The sequence below is a fragment of the Penicillium subrubescens genome (assembly GCF_028828155.1).
Source record: "Penicillium subrubescens strain IBT 31985 chromosome Unknown utg000002l_segment0_segment0, whole genome shotgun sequence".
Classification (NCBI taxonomy): Eukaryota; Fungi; Ascomycota; class Eurotiomycetes; order Eurotiales; family Aspergillaceae; genus Penicillium; species Penicillium subrubescens.
The window spans coordinates 4,906,667-4,919,683 of record NW_026643152.1 but is presented as its reverse complement, the minus strand read 5'-3'; the positions used below and the strand labels follow the sequence as shown (position 1 = coordinate 4,919,683).

At 50.8% G+C, this 13,017-nt stretch overlaps 3 protein-coding genes across 3 annotated transcripts; 1 reads left to right on the top strand and 2 right to left on the bottom strand.

Moving 5' to 3' along the window:
• Window positions 1-1,757: 1,757 nt before the first annotated feature.
• Window positions 1,758-2,951, bottom strand: N7473_003146 (uncharacterized protein; the record flags this gene model as incomplete). The annotated part of the gene is made up of 1 exon (XM_057149086.1): window positions 1,758-2,951. The coding sequence occupies one exon, from the start codon at window positions 2,949-2,951 to the stop codon at window positions 1,758-1,760; it is 1,194 nt and encodes a 397-aa protein (XP_057012740.1).
• Window positions 2,952-4,679: 1,728 nt separating this feature from the next.
• On the bottom strand, window positions 4,680-7,841 carry N7473_003145 (uncharacterized protein). The gene is made up of 3 exons (XM_057149085.1): window positions 7,224-7,841; window positions 5,509-7,140; window positions 4,680-5,435 (listed from the first exon to the last, which is right to left on the bottom strand). The coding sequence occupies exons 1-3, from the start codon at window positions 7,475-7,477 to the stop codon at window positions 5,192-5,194; spliced, it is 2,130 nt and encodes a 709-aa protein (XP_057012739.1). The 5' UTR covers window positions 7,478-7,841; the 3' UTR covers window positions 4,680-5,191.
• A 3,224-nt stretch (window positions 7,842-11,065) lies between these two features.
• Window positions 11,066-12,983, top strand: N7473_003144 (MFS transporter; the record flags this gene model as incomplete). Its single annotated transcript, XM_057149084.1, has 3 exons — window positions 11,066-12,615; window positions 12,681-12,759; window positions 12,825-12,983. The coding sequence occupies 3 exons, from the start codon at window positions 11,066-11,068 to the stop codon at window positions 12,981-12,983; spliced, it is 1,788 nt and encodes a 595-aa protein (XP_057012738.1).
• Between the last annotated feature and the right edge of the window lie 34 nt (window positions 12,984-13,017).

Here is a 13,017-nt window from a genome sequence, read left to right as displayed (position 1 = left end):
GAAGAGGCGTATTATTTCCCAAGGCTCCAGGGTCTTCGACTAGTTTGAGACTCCAGACTCTCCAGACGCTCGGGGGTTACACGCGGAGATCAAGTGAGAGAGTGAGTAGTGAGAGAGCTTGCTTGAGCTACCCGTCCGAGGCGTAGTCGGTTTGAAAAGGAGGGATGTGTTTGAAGGTGTCACCAACCTAGTGTTCTCTCTTCTTTCTCTCTAGTCTGGAAATGAGATCACAAGGCACCAGGGGATTCCCAGCCGTGACCACCTCGTTTTGGTATAACTCTGGTTACTGGACGAAGGGGAAAATTGGAGGTTCAACTTAAGCCGGAAGTGGGGAGCTGCGGGTGCGCCAATCATGATGATTAACCCGCGCACGTTTTGGGTCTCTTGGGGCTTGCTGACTGATAATCTTCTGGAAACTAACTTAAGCCTAACACGACGGAGTCCTAACTACTACGGAGTGCGCACACTCTTCCTCGGTACTTTTCACTCATAAAACATACGCTAACTTAGTTAACAACCAGTTGGTAACCCTCTCACTAACTAACTACCCGATTCACCCTAGTCCTCGATCCCCTCCGCCAATAAACGCCAACAATGCTTCGAATGCTTGTGGCTCACAAATGAACTAGTCAGAATCGCTTGCATTTCCGCGTCTCCCCTCATGTTTCAACACGACAACTATCATTCTCCATATTAAACCCACCGCTTTAAAATGTCCCCATAGACCAGCCCTGTGCGGACTCCCTAAAACTCCATATTTCGATATCCTGCACCTATCATGCCAAATTGTGTCCCCATTGTGTCCCCATTGTGTCCCCATTGCCGGCCGAAAAATCGCGGCCCGAAGAGATGGAACTAAAGCTGAAGAGGAGAGCAAACGTGTCCAGTCATCGGGGGATGCCGAGACTCTCGTCAATGTAAACTGAATCATATTTTAGCCTAAATAATAAGTATCAATGGGGACTCGTTATTGACTATACCTGAACATGCAACGCATCAATCTACGACTACCTCACTACTGTAGAAATATGACAGTCTACGGGTGTAAGTTAATCAGAATACTCCGCTTCATTGACTTCACAATAACCTATACACGGGTCATTGAGACATGATGACAAGACAGCGAGACGGAAAAAGCAAAACAAAAAAAGCCCCCGGGCCAGACACCCCCCCCCTGACCCAGAGATCCTGAGCCACGGCGCTATGGCTATACATGATGCGACGGGGAGCAAAAAGGCCACAATACACAAGAAAGAAAATCAAACAGCGATAGATGATAGCAACAAATGCCAGGATATATCAGAACAAAATCAATAGCGAAAACGGGGGAGGAGACTGAGAAGAAAAGAAAAAAGAAGAAGAAGACAAAGTATCAAGGAAAATCAGGTAATCCAGACAATTCAGTCAATTATTGGAAGACAGCAATGGAAAAAAAGTAGTAAGAGGTCAATAATAAACATGGCGAAGCGAAGGTCCATCACGCCGGGAATCAAGAGAGAGAGACAAGAGGAGTTGGGCCTGGAGACCGACAAACAGCAAAAGTTACAGGAGGCTGCCCCCATAAAATAATAAAAAGAGTGACGTCGGCGGTGGGGTTCATGAAGAGAGGGTATGGGGATGGTGTATGAGTGTGCAAGAATGGAAAGAGAGATGCCAAGCTTTTTTGAGGATCAGAGGCAACGAGAACGCGGGATCACAATCATGGCGGATGCAGGATATGCAAGATAGGTAGGTGGAGAGAGTCAACCAGAATGAGTCTAGAAATTCTGGGCAATGCCGGCGTTGCCGGATCGCGGGTAGACACCGGGGTTCTCGATGCGCGTGTTACGGCGTGCCTGGACGTCCCGGATGACGGGTTGGTAGTCCTCACCACCGTAAGCACCTTGGTTGTTCATGTCGCCATAATAAGGGTTCTCTCCATAGTAGCCGGCAGACGGGTGGCCCCCCGACATGTGGCTCTCCTCTGAAGCCTCGGAGTGGTTGGCAGCCGAGTAGGCCGAAGAAGCATTGGATGGCCCCCGATGGATGTCGCCATTGCGGGTGTTGTTGGCCGCAACAGGAGCAGCACCCAGCACGCCAATGGGTTCAACCTCGCCCGAGTCGGGGCGAGTACCTTCGGAATACTGCACAGTGCCTTCACTAGGGGTCGCCATGTGGTGGTACGCGCCGCTTCCTTCAGACATCGCCATACCACCCATGCCGCTAGACAGATTGGTGGAAGCTTTACGACCGGCAGAGGTGGTACCCCAGCCACGGTATCCAGCAGATGTATCATCCTTGGGAGCGACGCTACCAGCAGCCATCATGCCGGGTAGAGTGGGATCATTGTTCGGGTTGAAGCCATATTCCTCGACTTCCTTCCGGCGCTCTTCCTCGGCAGCCTTGTTCGCCTTGCGCTTCCGCCAGAACCAGAGCGCGGCCAAAATGATCAACGCGACGGAAGCAACGGGCACGACAACGGCAACGGCAATCTTGCCGCCAGAGGACAGGCCAGAGCTGGCCGCGGCAGTCGAGGTGGATAAAGAAGCGGAGTTAGTCGCGCTCGTCGAGGCGATGGTCGAAGCTGCAGTGTTCGTGGTCGAGGCGTCGGTTTGCGTCTGTGTCACGACCACGACCGTTGAAGAGGAGCTAGTAGTAGGCTCGGCGACAGAGGTAGTCGAGGACGTAGAGGACGTAGACGACGTAGAGGACGTAGAGGTAGTATGGGGAGCAGTTGTGGTGGTGGAAGTGGACGACGTAGTTGATGTCGGCACTGAGGTCGTCGAAGAAGTGGAAGAGGTGGAAGTGGGAGTGGAAGTGGTCGACGGGGTACTGGTCGTGCTGGACGTACTGCTAGTGCTGCTCGTTGTCGGGACAGCTGACGAAGAGGACGATTCCGTCGTTTGGGCCACCAAGGTCGAGTCGACCTTGGTGGTCGTGTTGACCGTGCCCGAGCCGTTGGCAGTCGACATGGCGAAGAAATTGGAATTGACAAGCGCAATGGCAGAATATAGAGTTCAGCGCAGATTCCTGGGGAAAGAAAGAGTGGGAAGAGGATGCGATCCTCCAAGCACCCTAACCGTTAGAGAGGTAAAAAGCGGCACGAATCGCAACGTTGCACCAGGGGCTCTGAGACCGGCGGCTCGGATTGGAATATCAAAGTCGCTGGACGATGACAAGTGGATGCGATTAGGTAGAGACGAATCGACCGAAGAAACGAGTGACGGCGATGCAAAATCCAACGCGTAAGGAGAGAAGATGAGAGTTGAATGGGGTGGGCGGATGAGGCGGCCTCAGGGGGTGGAGGTGGGCTGTAGATTGGGATGAAAGGTTGAAAGATAACCGGAAAGAGAAGAAGGAAAAATGGGATGAGAGAGGAGAAGTGAAATGAAGCCCCGGAAAAGGTGAGTCTCTCCAGTCGCCGATTCTAGTCGGGAGCCATGGGAGGATGGAGGAGAATGCAGCAGCCAGCAGAAGAGAGAGAGAAAGAGAGAGAGTCAGCAAAAGAGGAGGAAGAGGAGAAATTGAGTGGGACTGCGAACAGAGTGGAGAGTGGGTGGGCTTGGCAGTTATTTTGGTTTGGAGATGGTATTTCATACAGCGTTGCAGTGCAGATGCAGTAGTTAGTGTTATGCATTCCTAGTGGTTCTAGAGGTATGGTATGGTAATCCTAGTCCATACAACGGTAGTACCTCGTAGTATTAATAGATGCTGCGTGCGTCCATCTGAATGTCCTCGTATTGAAAAGGATTTCTCACTCCGGCCTTCAGAAGCAGATTCTCGTTTCAATTCATCTGTTTGCATCCTAAACAGAGAACCTCTCCTAGTATCTCTTGCAATGTTTATATCCATTCATCCCTAGATCCGGGCCATGCGACCGACTATGCCCTTGCAGGATTTCCCCCGATCGGAACCACAACAAAGGGAAAAAAGAAAAAGAAGAATCTCCGAGGCTCCAACCACTGACCAGTAGGGCCAGTCCCATGGAAAGACCTGGATCGAAGGATCTTCGGTCAAGAAAGTTTAGTCCTGGAATCATAGCACAATGCTATTCTATTCATATACCAATGGCATATTATATCTGTATATCATTCGATAATTTTCCCTGTCATGATTCAATGATCTCTGATCTCTGATCAATGATTATGTGCATATTCCCCAATCCCACGTCATGATGCACGGCGTACTCAGTTGCCACTGATACGATTCCTAAACGGCGCGAATCAGAGCCGATCCTTTCAACGGTTTTGATCCAAGGTTTGGCGGTGCTCGGTACACAATACTCCGTTTACCATGGACACGAGATATCAACATATGATTATTACTCTTCTACGAGAATATAACTATAATAATTACTATTCACCGAGATACGCCAAACACTACTGCATTGACATCTCTGTAAACTACTCGGTCGCACGTAACACAAAAGGGGGCTGAACTGTGGTCGGTAATTAAACCATCTTACGTCGCCCGGGGCCTAGTCGCTGCGAGTGGAGTCCTTAGGCGTCCGTCGACGTCCCGCGAATAATAGTGCTCCATTAGACTCGTAAATAATCCTGTTATGCTCGTCCACACATCCAGCACAGACCTAAAAATCTCGATAGTGACGACGAGAAGACCGTTTCATCCACGTGAAAGACCCAGAGTCTACGAGTACATATATCTCAGAATTATTAACAAAATAGAAGAACGGAGAAGAAGATCAACACACAGTTGGAACCCAGCCGGAAGCCGTCCACTAGGACCTGCTCTCCGGCCGAAACAATCCAATGTCAATTCCAATGTCAATGTCAATGGCATATGTACAGGCCCGTACCCAAGTACCAGAGAAAATGCAAAAGGGCCGGTATCGAAGAAGAAGAAGAACAAGAAAAAGAAATTGGTGAAAAATCCATGGGGGAACAAAAACAGAACCCAACCATTATCTATGTACGCCGCAGGACAGCAGATTTCCCAAAATAAGAGACCCCAAGGAGAAAAAAAGGGTAAAGCGAGTGCAAAAGACACAAGAGAGAAAAAAGAGAAATAACTATCCGGAAGGAAATGGAAGTAAGAAACCCATTCCTTGAATATATGGTCAAACAACTGGAGGTTACCATGAAATGCGCAAGGTCATCACAGTTTTGTTTTCGAGAGACACCAAAAGCAGCACAGAGTCGTTACGGGGAGAGAGAAGGATGATAGACGGGCAGGAGGAGAGGGAGTTGCTTTTTTATCTTGTCATGCCCCAGTCTGGGCGCAGACTGGTCATCATGTCGTCCTTGGTACCGACCATGTCAGTCGGCAACCGGCTAATACGATAGTTGCCCATGCGAATGTTGTTCATGTGGGTGTTGGAGATGCCTGTCCGGTTACTGCGGATACTGCCGGCATCGCTGCCAGAATCGCTGTTCTTGAATCGGGGTGGGGGTGCAAAGTCCAGACTCGTGAACGTGCCAGATTTCCGCAAGGCGTGACTAAGATATAAAGTTAGCTACAAATCAGACCAAGGGAGTGGGTAGGTAAACCCAGGATATATGCAAAACTTACGGGCTGGGAATCACGGCAAGCTCATCAAACACCGAAACAAGCGGAGTATGGGCTCGGATGGCAGGGCTGTACGGCATCGAGCCACCGGTAGGAGTCTCGGGACGACCCTCACGCCGATCACGGATTCGCTGGCCAGGAGCAAAGTCTGCCGCCATGAAGATAGAATCATCCTTCAACATGTGGGGGGTCGGGAGCATTTGAAGAGGTGCTGGCGGAGGCATGGGCTTCCGGGAAGCACCACGAGGACCGGGCATTCTACCAGAAGCGGATGAGAACGCACGAGGACCCGGGCCGCCGAAGCCATTGTGACCAGCCGAGTTGGTGGCCATATGGCGAGCAGCACCCTGGAATCGTGGAGGAGCCCGAGGAGGCGGGGTCATGGCACGACGGGTCATCGGCTCCGCGAATGGAGCAGCGGGGGGAGCAGCCGCGTCGAAATAGTCGCCAGTAGTCGGGTCGTAGACATAGCCAGTTTCGTAGAACTCGGGACCATAGTCTTCGTAGTAGGTGGTCTCCCGCTTACTGTCGTCAAAGTATTCCTTGTAGAAGGAACGGATGCGGTTGGCACGCTGCTCGGGGTTGTCCGCCGGGTCCTCTGGGGGCAAGGGGCGTACACCGAGGGTCAGCCGGCGGGTATCGCGGCGGTTGTTATTGTCAAAGGCGATATCGAGGTTCTGCTGCGATTCTTCGTGCAGCTCAGGCTGCTTGTTGTCATGGTGTCCCTCCGCAGCGTGAACATTGATGGATAGCTCCGGCTTGCGGTCGTCACCGTAATCACTAGTAGTGATATCACTGGCGGGCAGAGAGATACGAGGCAGTTGCATAGGAGTCGAAGTCTGCGCGTGCAGGGCAGGGTCGTGGTGGTCGGGAAGCGGAAAGTTCAGGCGTTCTTCATGGGGAGAGGTGTTGGCATGGTTGATTGGAGGCTCGATCTCAAAGTGTAGTTCCGACATCGGGTTGTTGTTCAGGTGGAATTGAAGCTCGGGGGGTGATGCCGCTCGGTCATGACCCTGGCTGTGGTCGGTCATAGCACTGCCAATCGCCATGGCATGCTCATCACGCTCCTTCGGGGCCAACCCGGGTGACGGGCCACGATGGTCTTGATGGTGAGCTGGGGGAGGGGGCTGCGGCATCTGTTCACCAGGAGGGCTGTTGTAGCGAGGAGGGGATGAACGAGACATTCGCTGGGCATTTTTCAAAAGACCCGAGTTGGAATCCTCGGCACCTCCGTATCCATGACGAGTAGAACCTCCGATGCTGGATCCATCGTCACCGCGGCTTCGAGGGAACGACCGAACAGAGCCATTGTCTTGAGTTCCCAAGACCGCCGGGCGGTACTTGTCATCATCGATGGATCGAGAGAGCGAGTGCAGGGACTCTCGGGAGCCGTGCAGACCAGGAGGCATCAAGTACGGGCTGACATCGAGAGACAGACCCTTCGAATGGTTGGGTTCCATCATCTCTGCTTGTAATCCGTTGGGCAACTTCCTGGGTTTTCTTCCACCAGGTCCCACCATGTCCATGCCGAAATCCAGGGACTTGTGCTTATCCATAGCATCCTCACGTCTCAACTTCTTAACATGTCTCCGATGCAGGAAGATTAGAACCACAATAGCACAGATAACAGGAACACTGCTCGAGTATTAGATTCACATTCACGAGTGCACCCCCTAACCGTGTATTGACTCCGCAGTGAGAAAAGGTTATCAACATACCCAGCACCCAGGACAACGGGAAGCACTGTCGTTGTCAGGTTACTTGTCGACTTTGTACAGCTTCCACCGCTACTGCAGTCTGATGTTCCGGTCGTTTCTGACGAGCTCGGTGCTCTTGCCACCAACGCGGGGAAGCCCGCACCCGGCATGGTGGTGGTCGTAGGTACGACGAGAGGAAGTCGGATGGAGGGGATGACCTCCCGTCGAACCACGGAGTGCCTCATCACCAGATTGGGATCGTGATGCTGAGGCATGGTTTAAGGAGGCCCGTCAGGGCAGGTCAAAACGGATGTATTTGTATTCGATCACACAGGAGGAGGGCCCGATATGCTTGCCAAAGGCGAACCAGTCGACAGGCGCAAAGATCAGGCGAGAGCCGCAGAAGATTTAAACCGAAGTCATTTAGGGTTTTTTCACACCGATCGAACGAGGCTTTCGAAGCCTTGAAAAAAAGGAGTGTCGTGGGAGGGGTGGTGAGGGGGTTGTTGTAAAGGAATGTGGCGGCCAGCAGCCAAAAGAGGGAGTGAACGAGGGTCGGAGGGGGATCGAAAAGAGTGTTGAGGTTAGAAGGAGAGACGAACAAGAGAAAGAAAGAGAGACGAGAGCGAGAGAGCCGATGAGGAGCGACTAGAGAAAAGGAGGAGAAGGGGGGGGCCACCAGTAACACGTTAGCCAGTTCTGGGCCGTTCTTAGCGCACAACAATTAGATTACATCTGGGCTGTATGGACTGTATGGACTGTATGGACTGTATGGACTGGATGGGGCTGTTTTGAAGATAACCGGTGTGGACAAAGTGAGTTAACCTGAAGAAGTTAGTGACAAGACCGCGCTGTACCATACAGTGACAACGTATTCAATGTGTATCTTTGTATCTTCTCGAATCTCCGCAAGACTGCAAGTCGCCTCCCCCTGAAGCTCTTAAATTAGCACACCGGCAGCTGTCTTCTCCCTTGTCTGCTTCACCAGGACAACCCCGTCTCTTCGACAACAATCTCATCTCCTGCTATAGCTAATTACAGCATGTCATTTCAATTTGTTATGTCTCCTCTCGTTGCCATGACTCTGCCAAAGTAAACTGCACCAAGCAAGGTCAACTGTGAGACCTTTTCTGCTTCGATGGGGCACCACTTTTAGCGTCAGGAACCCGCCCACTTGTCCCTTTTGGGGGGCCAATCAGCAGTCGCGTGCCCCTGAGCCGGAGATGAACACCACAGCCAGCAATAATAATAATACAGTATGTATGTACGGAGTACCTAACTCCGTATACAGGAGGGTTATTATTACTCCGTGTACGAGGGTGTACGGGTACGGATACTATGTAAGGGCCACCAGGGGGAGGCACTGCACTAGGGGCAGTGGATATTGATGATGATGATGATGATGATTGAGAGAATAATTGGCGAAATCAAGGATCACGGATGGGAGCTCCTCAACTGACCTTCAATCATTAGTTCAAGGATCAATCCGACTATTATTATTATCGTCGGGCCATAGCCAGGCCTCGCCTCGCCCCAATAAATGGGTCAATAATGCTAGTCGCGGTCTCGGCCTATCAGGCTATCATTGTTATCACCTTCAGCTTCTTTCCTCCCTGAGACTATCACTACTACATATACTCCGTACTACTGCCATCGTCATTGACCCTGTCACAATTCAGCCCTGGAATGCGGGATCGAGGCGGACGGTCCCCCTCAATCTGAGACGTTGGTGGCTGTTCCCCTCATTCCACTAGAATCATGACAGGAGGAATGCCGCCCACCGTTCTTCTGGGGTCGCGTTTCAGTGATCTCTTGGCAGGGCTTTCTCTACCATAAAGATAGGGCCATGATAGGTCAGGTTCAATTAATATACATAGTGCTAACCCTTTTGATTAGATGCGCAAGTACCCTATGTAAAGTTCGACCAGTCCTATCTCTCTAATGATCGAATGTTCTCGGTCGGATATTGAGACTACTCATTGACATGATAGCATGACAGTACCAAGTGCCGAGTGACTACTGGGCGATGCTTATCAAAACTAAGGATTCTCTCGACTTTCCCGATCGATAGGCTTGCCGACTACCTCTGTACCTTAGTGGGCCAAGCCCATTTACTTGGCGTAAACCCAGTCTTGGCTCATATCTTTGGTATGTATTCAATATTTCGCTTGAACAGCTGCTCTGTATGTTGGTTTGAAATTTAGTCAACGCTGTACTATAACTCGTCAACCCCTCTACATACCATCAAGAGCTCAGAAACTCTACTGTATGGTCAGCTATCATAGGCCTTATCTTCTAGGCGCCAGCACTCGGGCTCAACGTCTAACCCAAGCGCGTAGCGTTCACATCACTCCATCCCTATGTACTGCAGAGATAACGTGATGGCGCTTGCCAGGAGTCTAAATAATATTATGATTAGTTGCTCACAGTTGCACATTAATATTATTGGTCGCTCAGTTCCAGTTCAGAGTGCCGGGCACGTGACTACATACTCGGCATCAGCCACCACGCCCATGACATGGCGCAAAGGTAAACCAAGAGCCTCATGCAGCCCAGGCATCGATATGCCAGTAACGCCCAGTCCAATATCCGGCACTGTGATCGCCTCCAATTCTACGGTTCGTGGAAATGGTGATCTGCGATCTAGAGATGTGAAGCAAGTATGCTTCCAAGAAAGGGACTGGACGGCTAGAACTATGAGCGTGTACGATTGCCTTTTTGTAGCAGTTCATTGATTATTGCTGTATGATCAGGATAGTACCTAGAGATAAAGGGTCAGTAGATACATTATCGGCATTGTGTCTGCCTTTTTCGGGATAATAATGACAGTACATAATGGCACCTCGGCCTAGAGCGGGAGTGCAATATATATCTGTCGAGTTCCGTCCGCTGCAGATTACATTCGCCCCCACGTCTGCCCAACACCCGGACACCATAGACCCATCTAGAAGAGATCAGAGACAAGCATCACGAACCGGCTAAAAAAACCACATTATCCCGTGGCTACAGCAAAATTTTTCCAAAGCTTCAAATTATCCAAGATCTTTGGCCAGGTTCAAGGGACCGGGATGACGTAAAAGCCTCGAATAACCGAGCCAGGCAGTGGAACGCCGAGAATACCCACGGTCAACGTCTCGATAAGGCCCCATCACGACAAAATTTTTCAGCCTAGTGCACGCTGTTATCAAACACATGCTCCGAGAAAGCTCGGCCAGGCACGGACAATCGAGTTGGGCATGTTCGCGGTGTTTCTCTCGGCTAGCCGAGTGGGAGGTTAGGTCGGGATGTGGTAAAAAGTAAAAAGTACGTTTGATGGGTGTTGCTCGGCAAGTGATTCTGACAGGATGGATTGAGTTACTATGTAAGATTGGCCGGCATATATACATTTTACTGAGCATTGATATTGCGAATATAGAAGAGAATATCAAACTACGAGAGAAACAATGGAAAACAGGAACCAGAACTAGAAGCTCCCGTGGTGGCGCGTGGCCCACAGATAGGACGGTGCAAGTGGCAGCGGAGTCCCGCAAAGCCCTGAATTACTGGAACCATGCCAATGAGGAAAAGAGGACCCAGGCAAAGGACCGATGCAATCCGCAGCTTTTTTCCTATCCATCGTAGAAGATATTGATAGTGTCTCCATATTATTTGCCGCTTGGCAGCCATACTGTAGTGACACCCGAGCAAGATATGGGTCCAGGCGAAGGCCGAGAAGGAAGGACACAGATTGTCCGTGAAAAAAACTGGGATATAAACGATTGACGTTTCCCACTTCCCCCTAAAAAGGAAATTATAGTATAAACTCTCCCCAACTTCTCCTAATTTTTATCTTGAGAGCGCCTTTACGTTGGCTACCAGCCATCATGGACTCCAAATGGGATGTAGAGAAAGGCTCAGCACCTGATGCTAGCCCTAATACGACCTCCTCTTCCACAACCCAAAGTGTCGATAATGTTGCCTATCGTTCAGATTCACTATCTACTACAGCAGCATCATCCTATCTATCATCCCGTGATGAATTCGAATATCTATCTCAAGTCCCGACTTCACATTCCCACCGTGTCACCGGCCTGGACCTACATCCTACCGCATTGGAACGCATTGCAACCCAACGAAGCCAACACAATGCCACCGTCGGCGCCAGTCACAAGAAGAAAACAGAAGAGGCAGGTCCTCTTCCAGATTTCGGAGCTGGCAAACCCTATCCACCCCCATTACCCGACAAGGAGGAATACGTGGTCGAGTTCGCCGGTCGAGACGACCCTCTCCATCCCCAAAACTGGCCAACAAGCAAAAAGATATTGACGGCTGTCATCCTGTCTTGGACAACCCTCAATTCAACATTCACGAGCAGTATATACTCTGCTGCCATCGGCACCGTGGCGCACGAGTTCGGTGTCTCAAGTGAAGTCAGCACCTTGGGTTTATCACTCTACGTCCTCGGCTTCGCAATGGGTCCTATCGTATGGGCACCATTCTCAGAACTGAAAGGTCGACGTCTCCCCCTACTGCTATCAATGTTCGGCTTCACAATCTTTCAATTCGCCGTTGCAACAGCCGAGAATCTCCAAACCATCATGCTATGCCGCTTCTTCGGCGGTTTCTTCGGCGCATGCCCTCTTGCCGTCGTTGCCGCCGTACTGGCAGATATCTACAACAATCGCGTCCGCGGCCTCGCCATCGTCGTCTTCGCCATGACAGTCTTCACTGGACCACTAATCGCCTCAACACTGGGCGGATTCATCGTGCAAAGCCTTGGCTGGCGCTGGACCGAATACCTCACCGGCATCATGGGCGCCTCAGCCCTACTAATTGACCTCTTCCTCCTCCACGAAACATATCCCCCAATCATCCTAGTCCACAAAGCCGCCGAACTCCGCCGCCGCACATCAAACTGGGGCATCCACGCCAAACAAGAAGAAATCGAAGTCGATTACCGCGAACTCATCCAAAAGAACCTCCTCCGACCAATCAAGCTGCTCTTCCTTGAACCAATCGTCCTCTTTCTGAGCATTTACATGGCCTTCCTTTACGGTCTTTTGTATCTGTTTCTCACGGCTTATCCAATCGTTTTCCAGAATATCCACGGTTTCGCGCCGGGTGTTGCTGGACTACCGTATTGGGGGTTGGTCGTTGGTGAGATTTGTGGTGGCGTGTATATTATTCTCACGCAGCCGTCGTATAACCGCAAGTTGGATGCGAATGATGGTGTTCCTGTCCCGGAATGGCGTATGCCTCCTGCTATTATCGGGAGTGTTGCGTTTGCGGGGGGTTTGTTTTGGTTTGGATGGTCGGGGTTCAGGGCGGAGATTCATTGGGCTGTGCCTATGGCGTCTGGGTTGATGATTGGATTCGGTTTGTTTTGCATTTTCTTGGGGGCATTCAATTATATTATTGATGCTTATACATCGTTGTAAGTGTGATGAACCATGTCAAACGGAAAGAGAGATCACTTACTGACATGCTATCTTCTACCAGCGCCGCCTCAGCCCTCGCAGCGAACAGTATCCTCCGATCCTCCGCTGGTGCCGGATTCCCTCTATTCGCTCCCGCCATGGTATGTTTTCACACTCTACTCTTCACATTGATACTCAAACAGCACTAACATATAACTACCTATAGTTCAAGTCAATGGGGGTAAACTGGGCGAGCACATTGCTCGGTTGTGTTGCGGTATTGATGATCCCTCTCCCGATCATCATCTACGTCTACGGTCCTAGTATCCGGGCGAAGAGCAAGTTTGCAACCGTCCATCTGGCCTTGGATGGAGACGATGAATGAGTGTATGAGTGAGGGCGAGGATAAAGATAGAGAT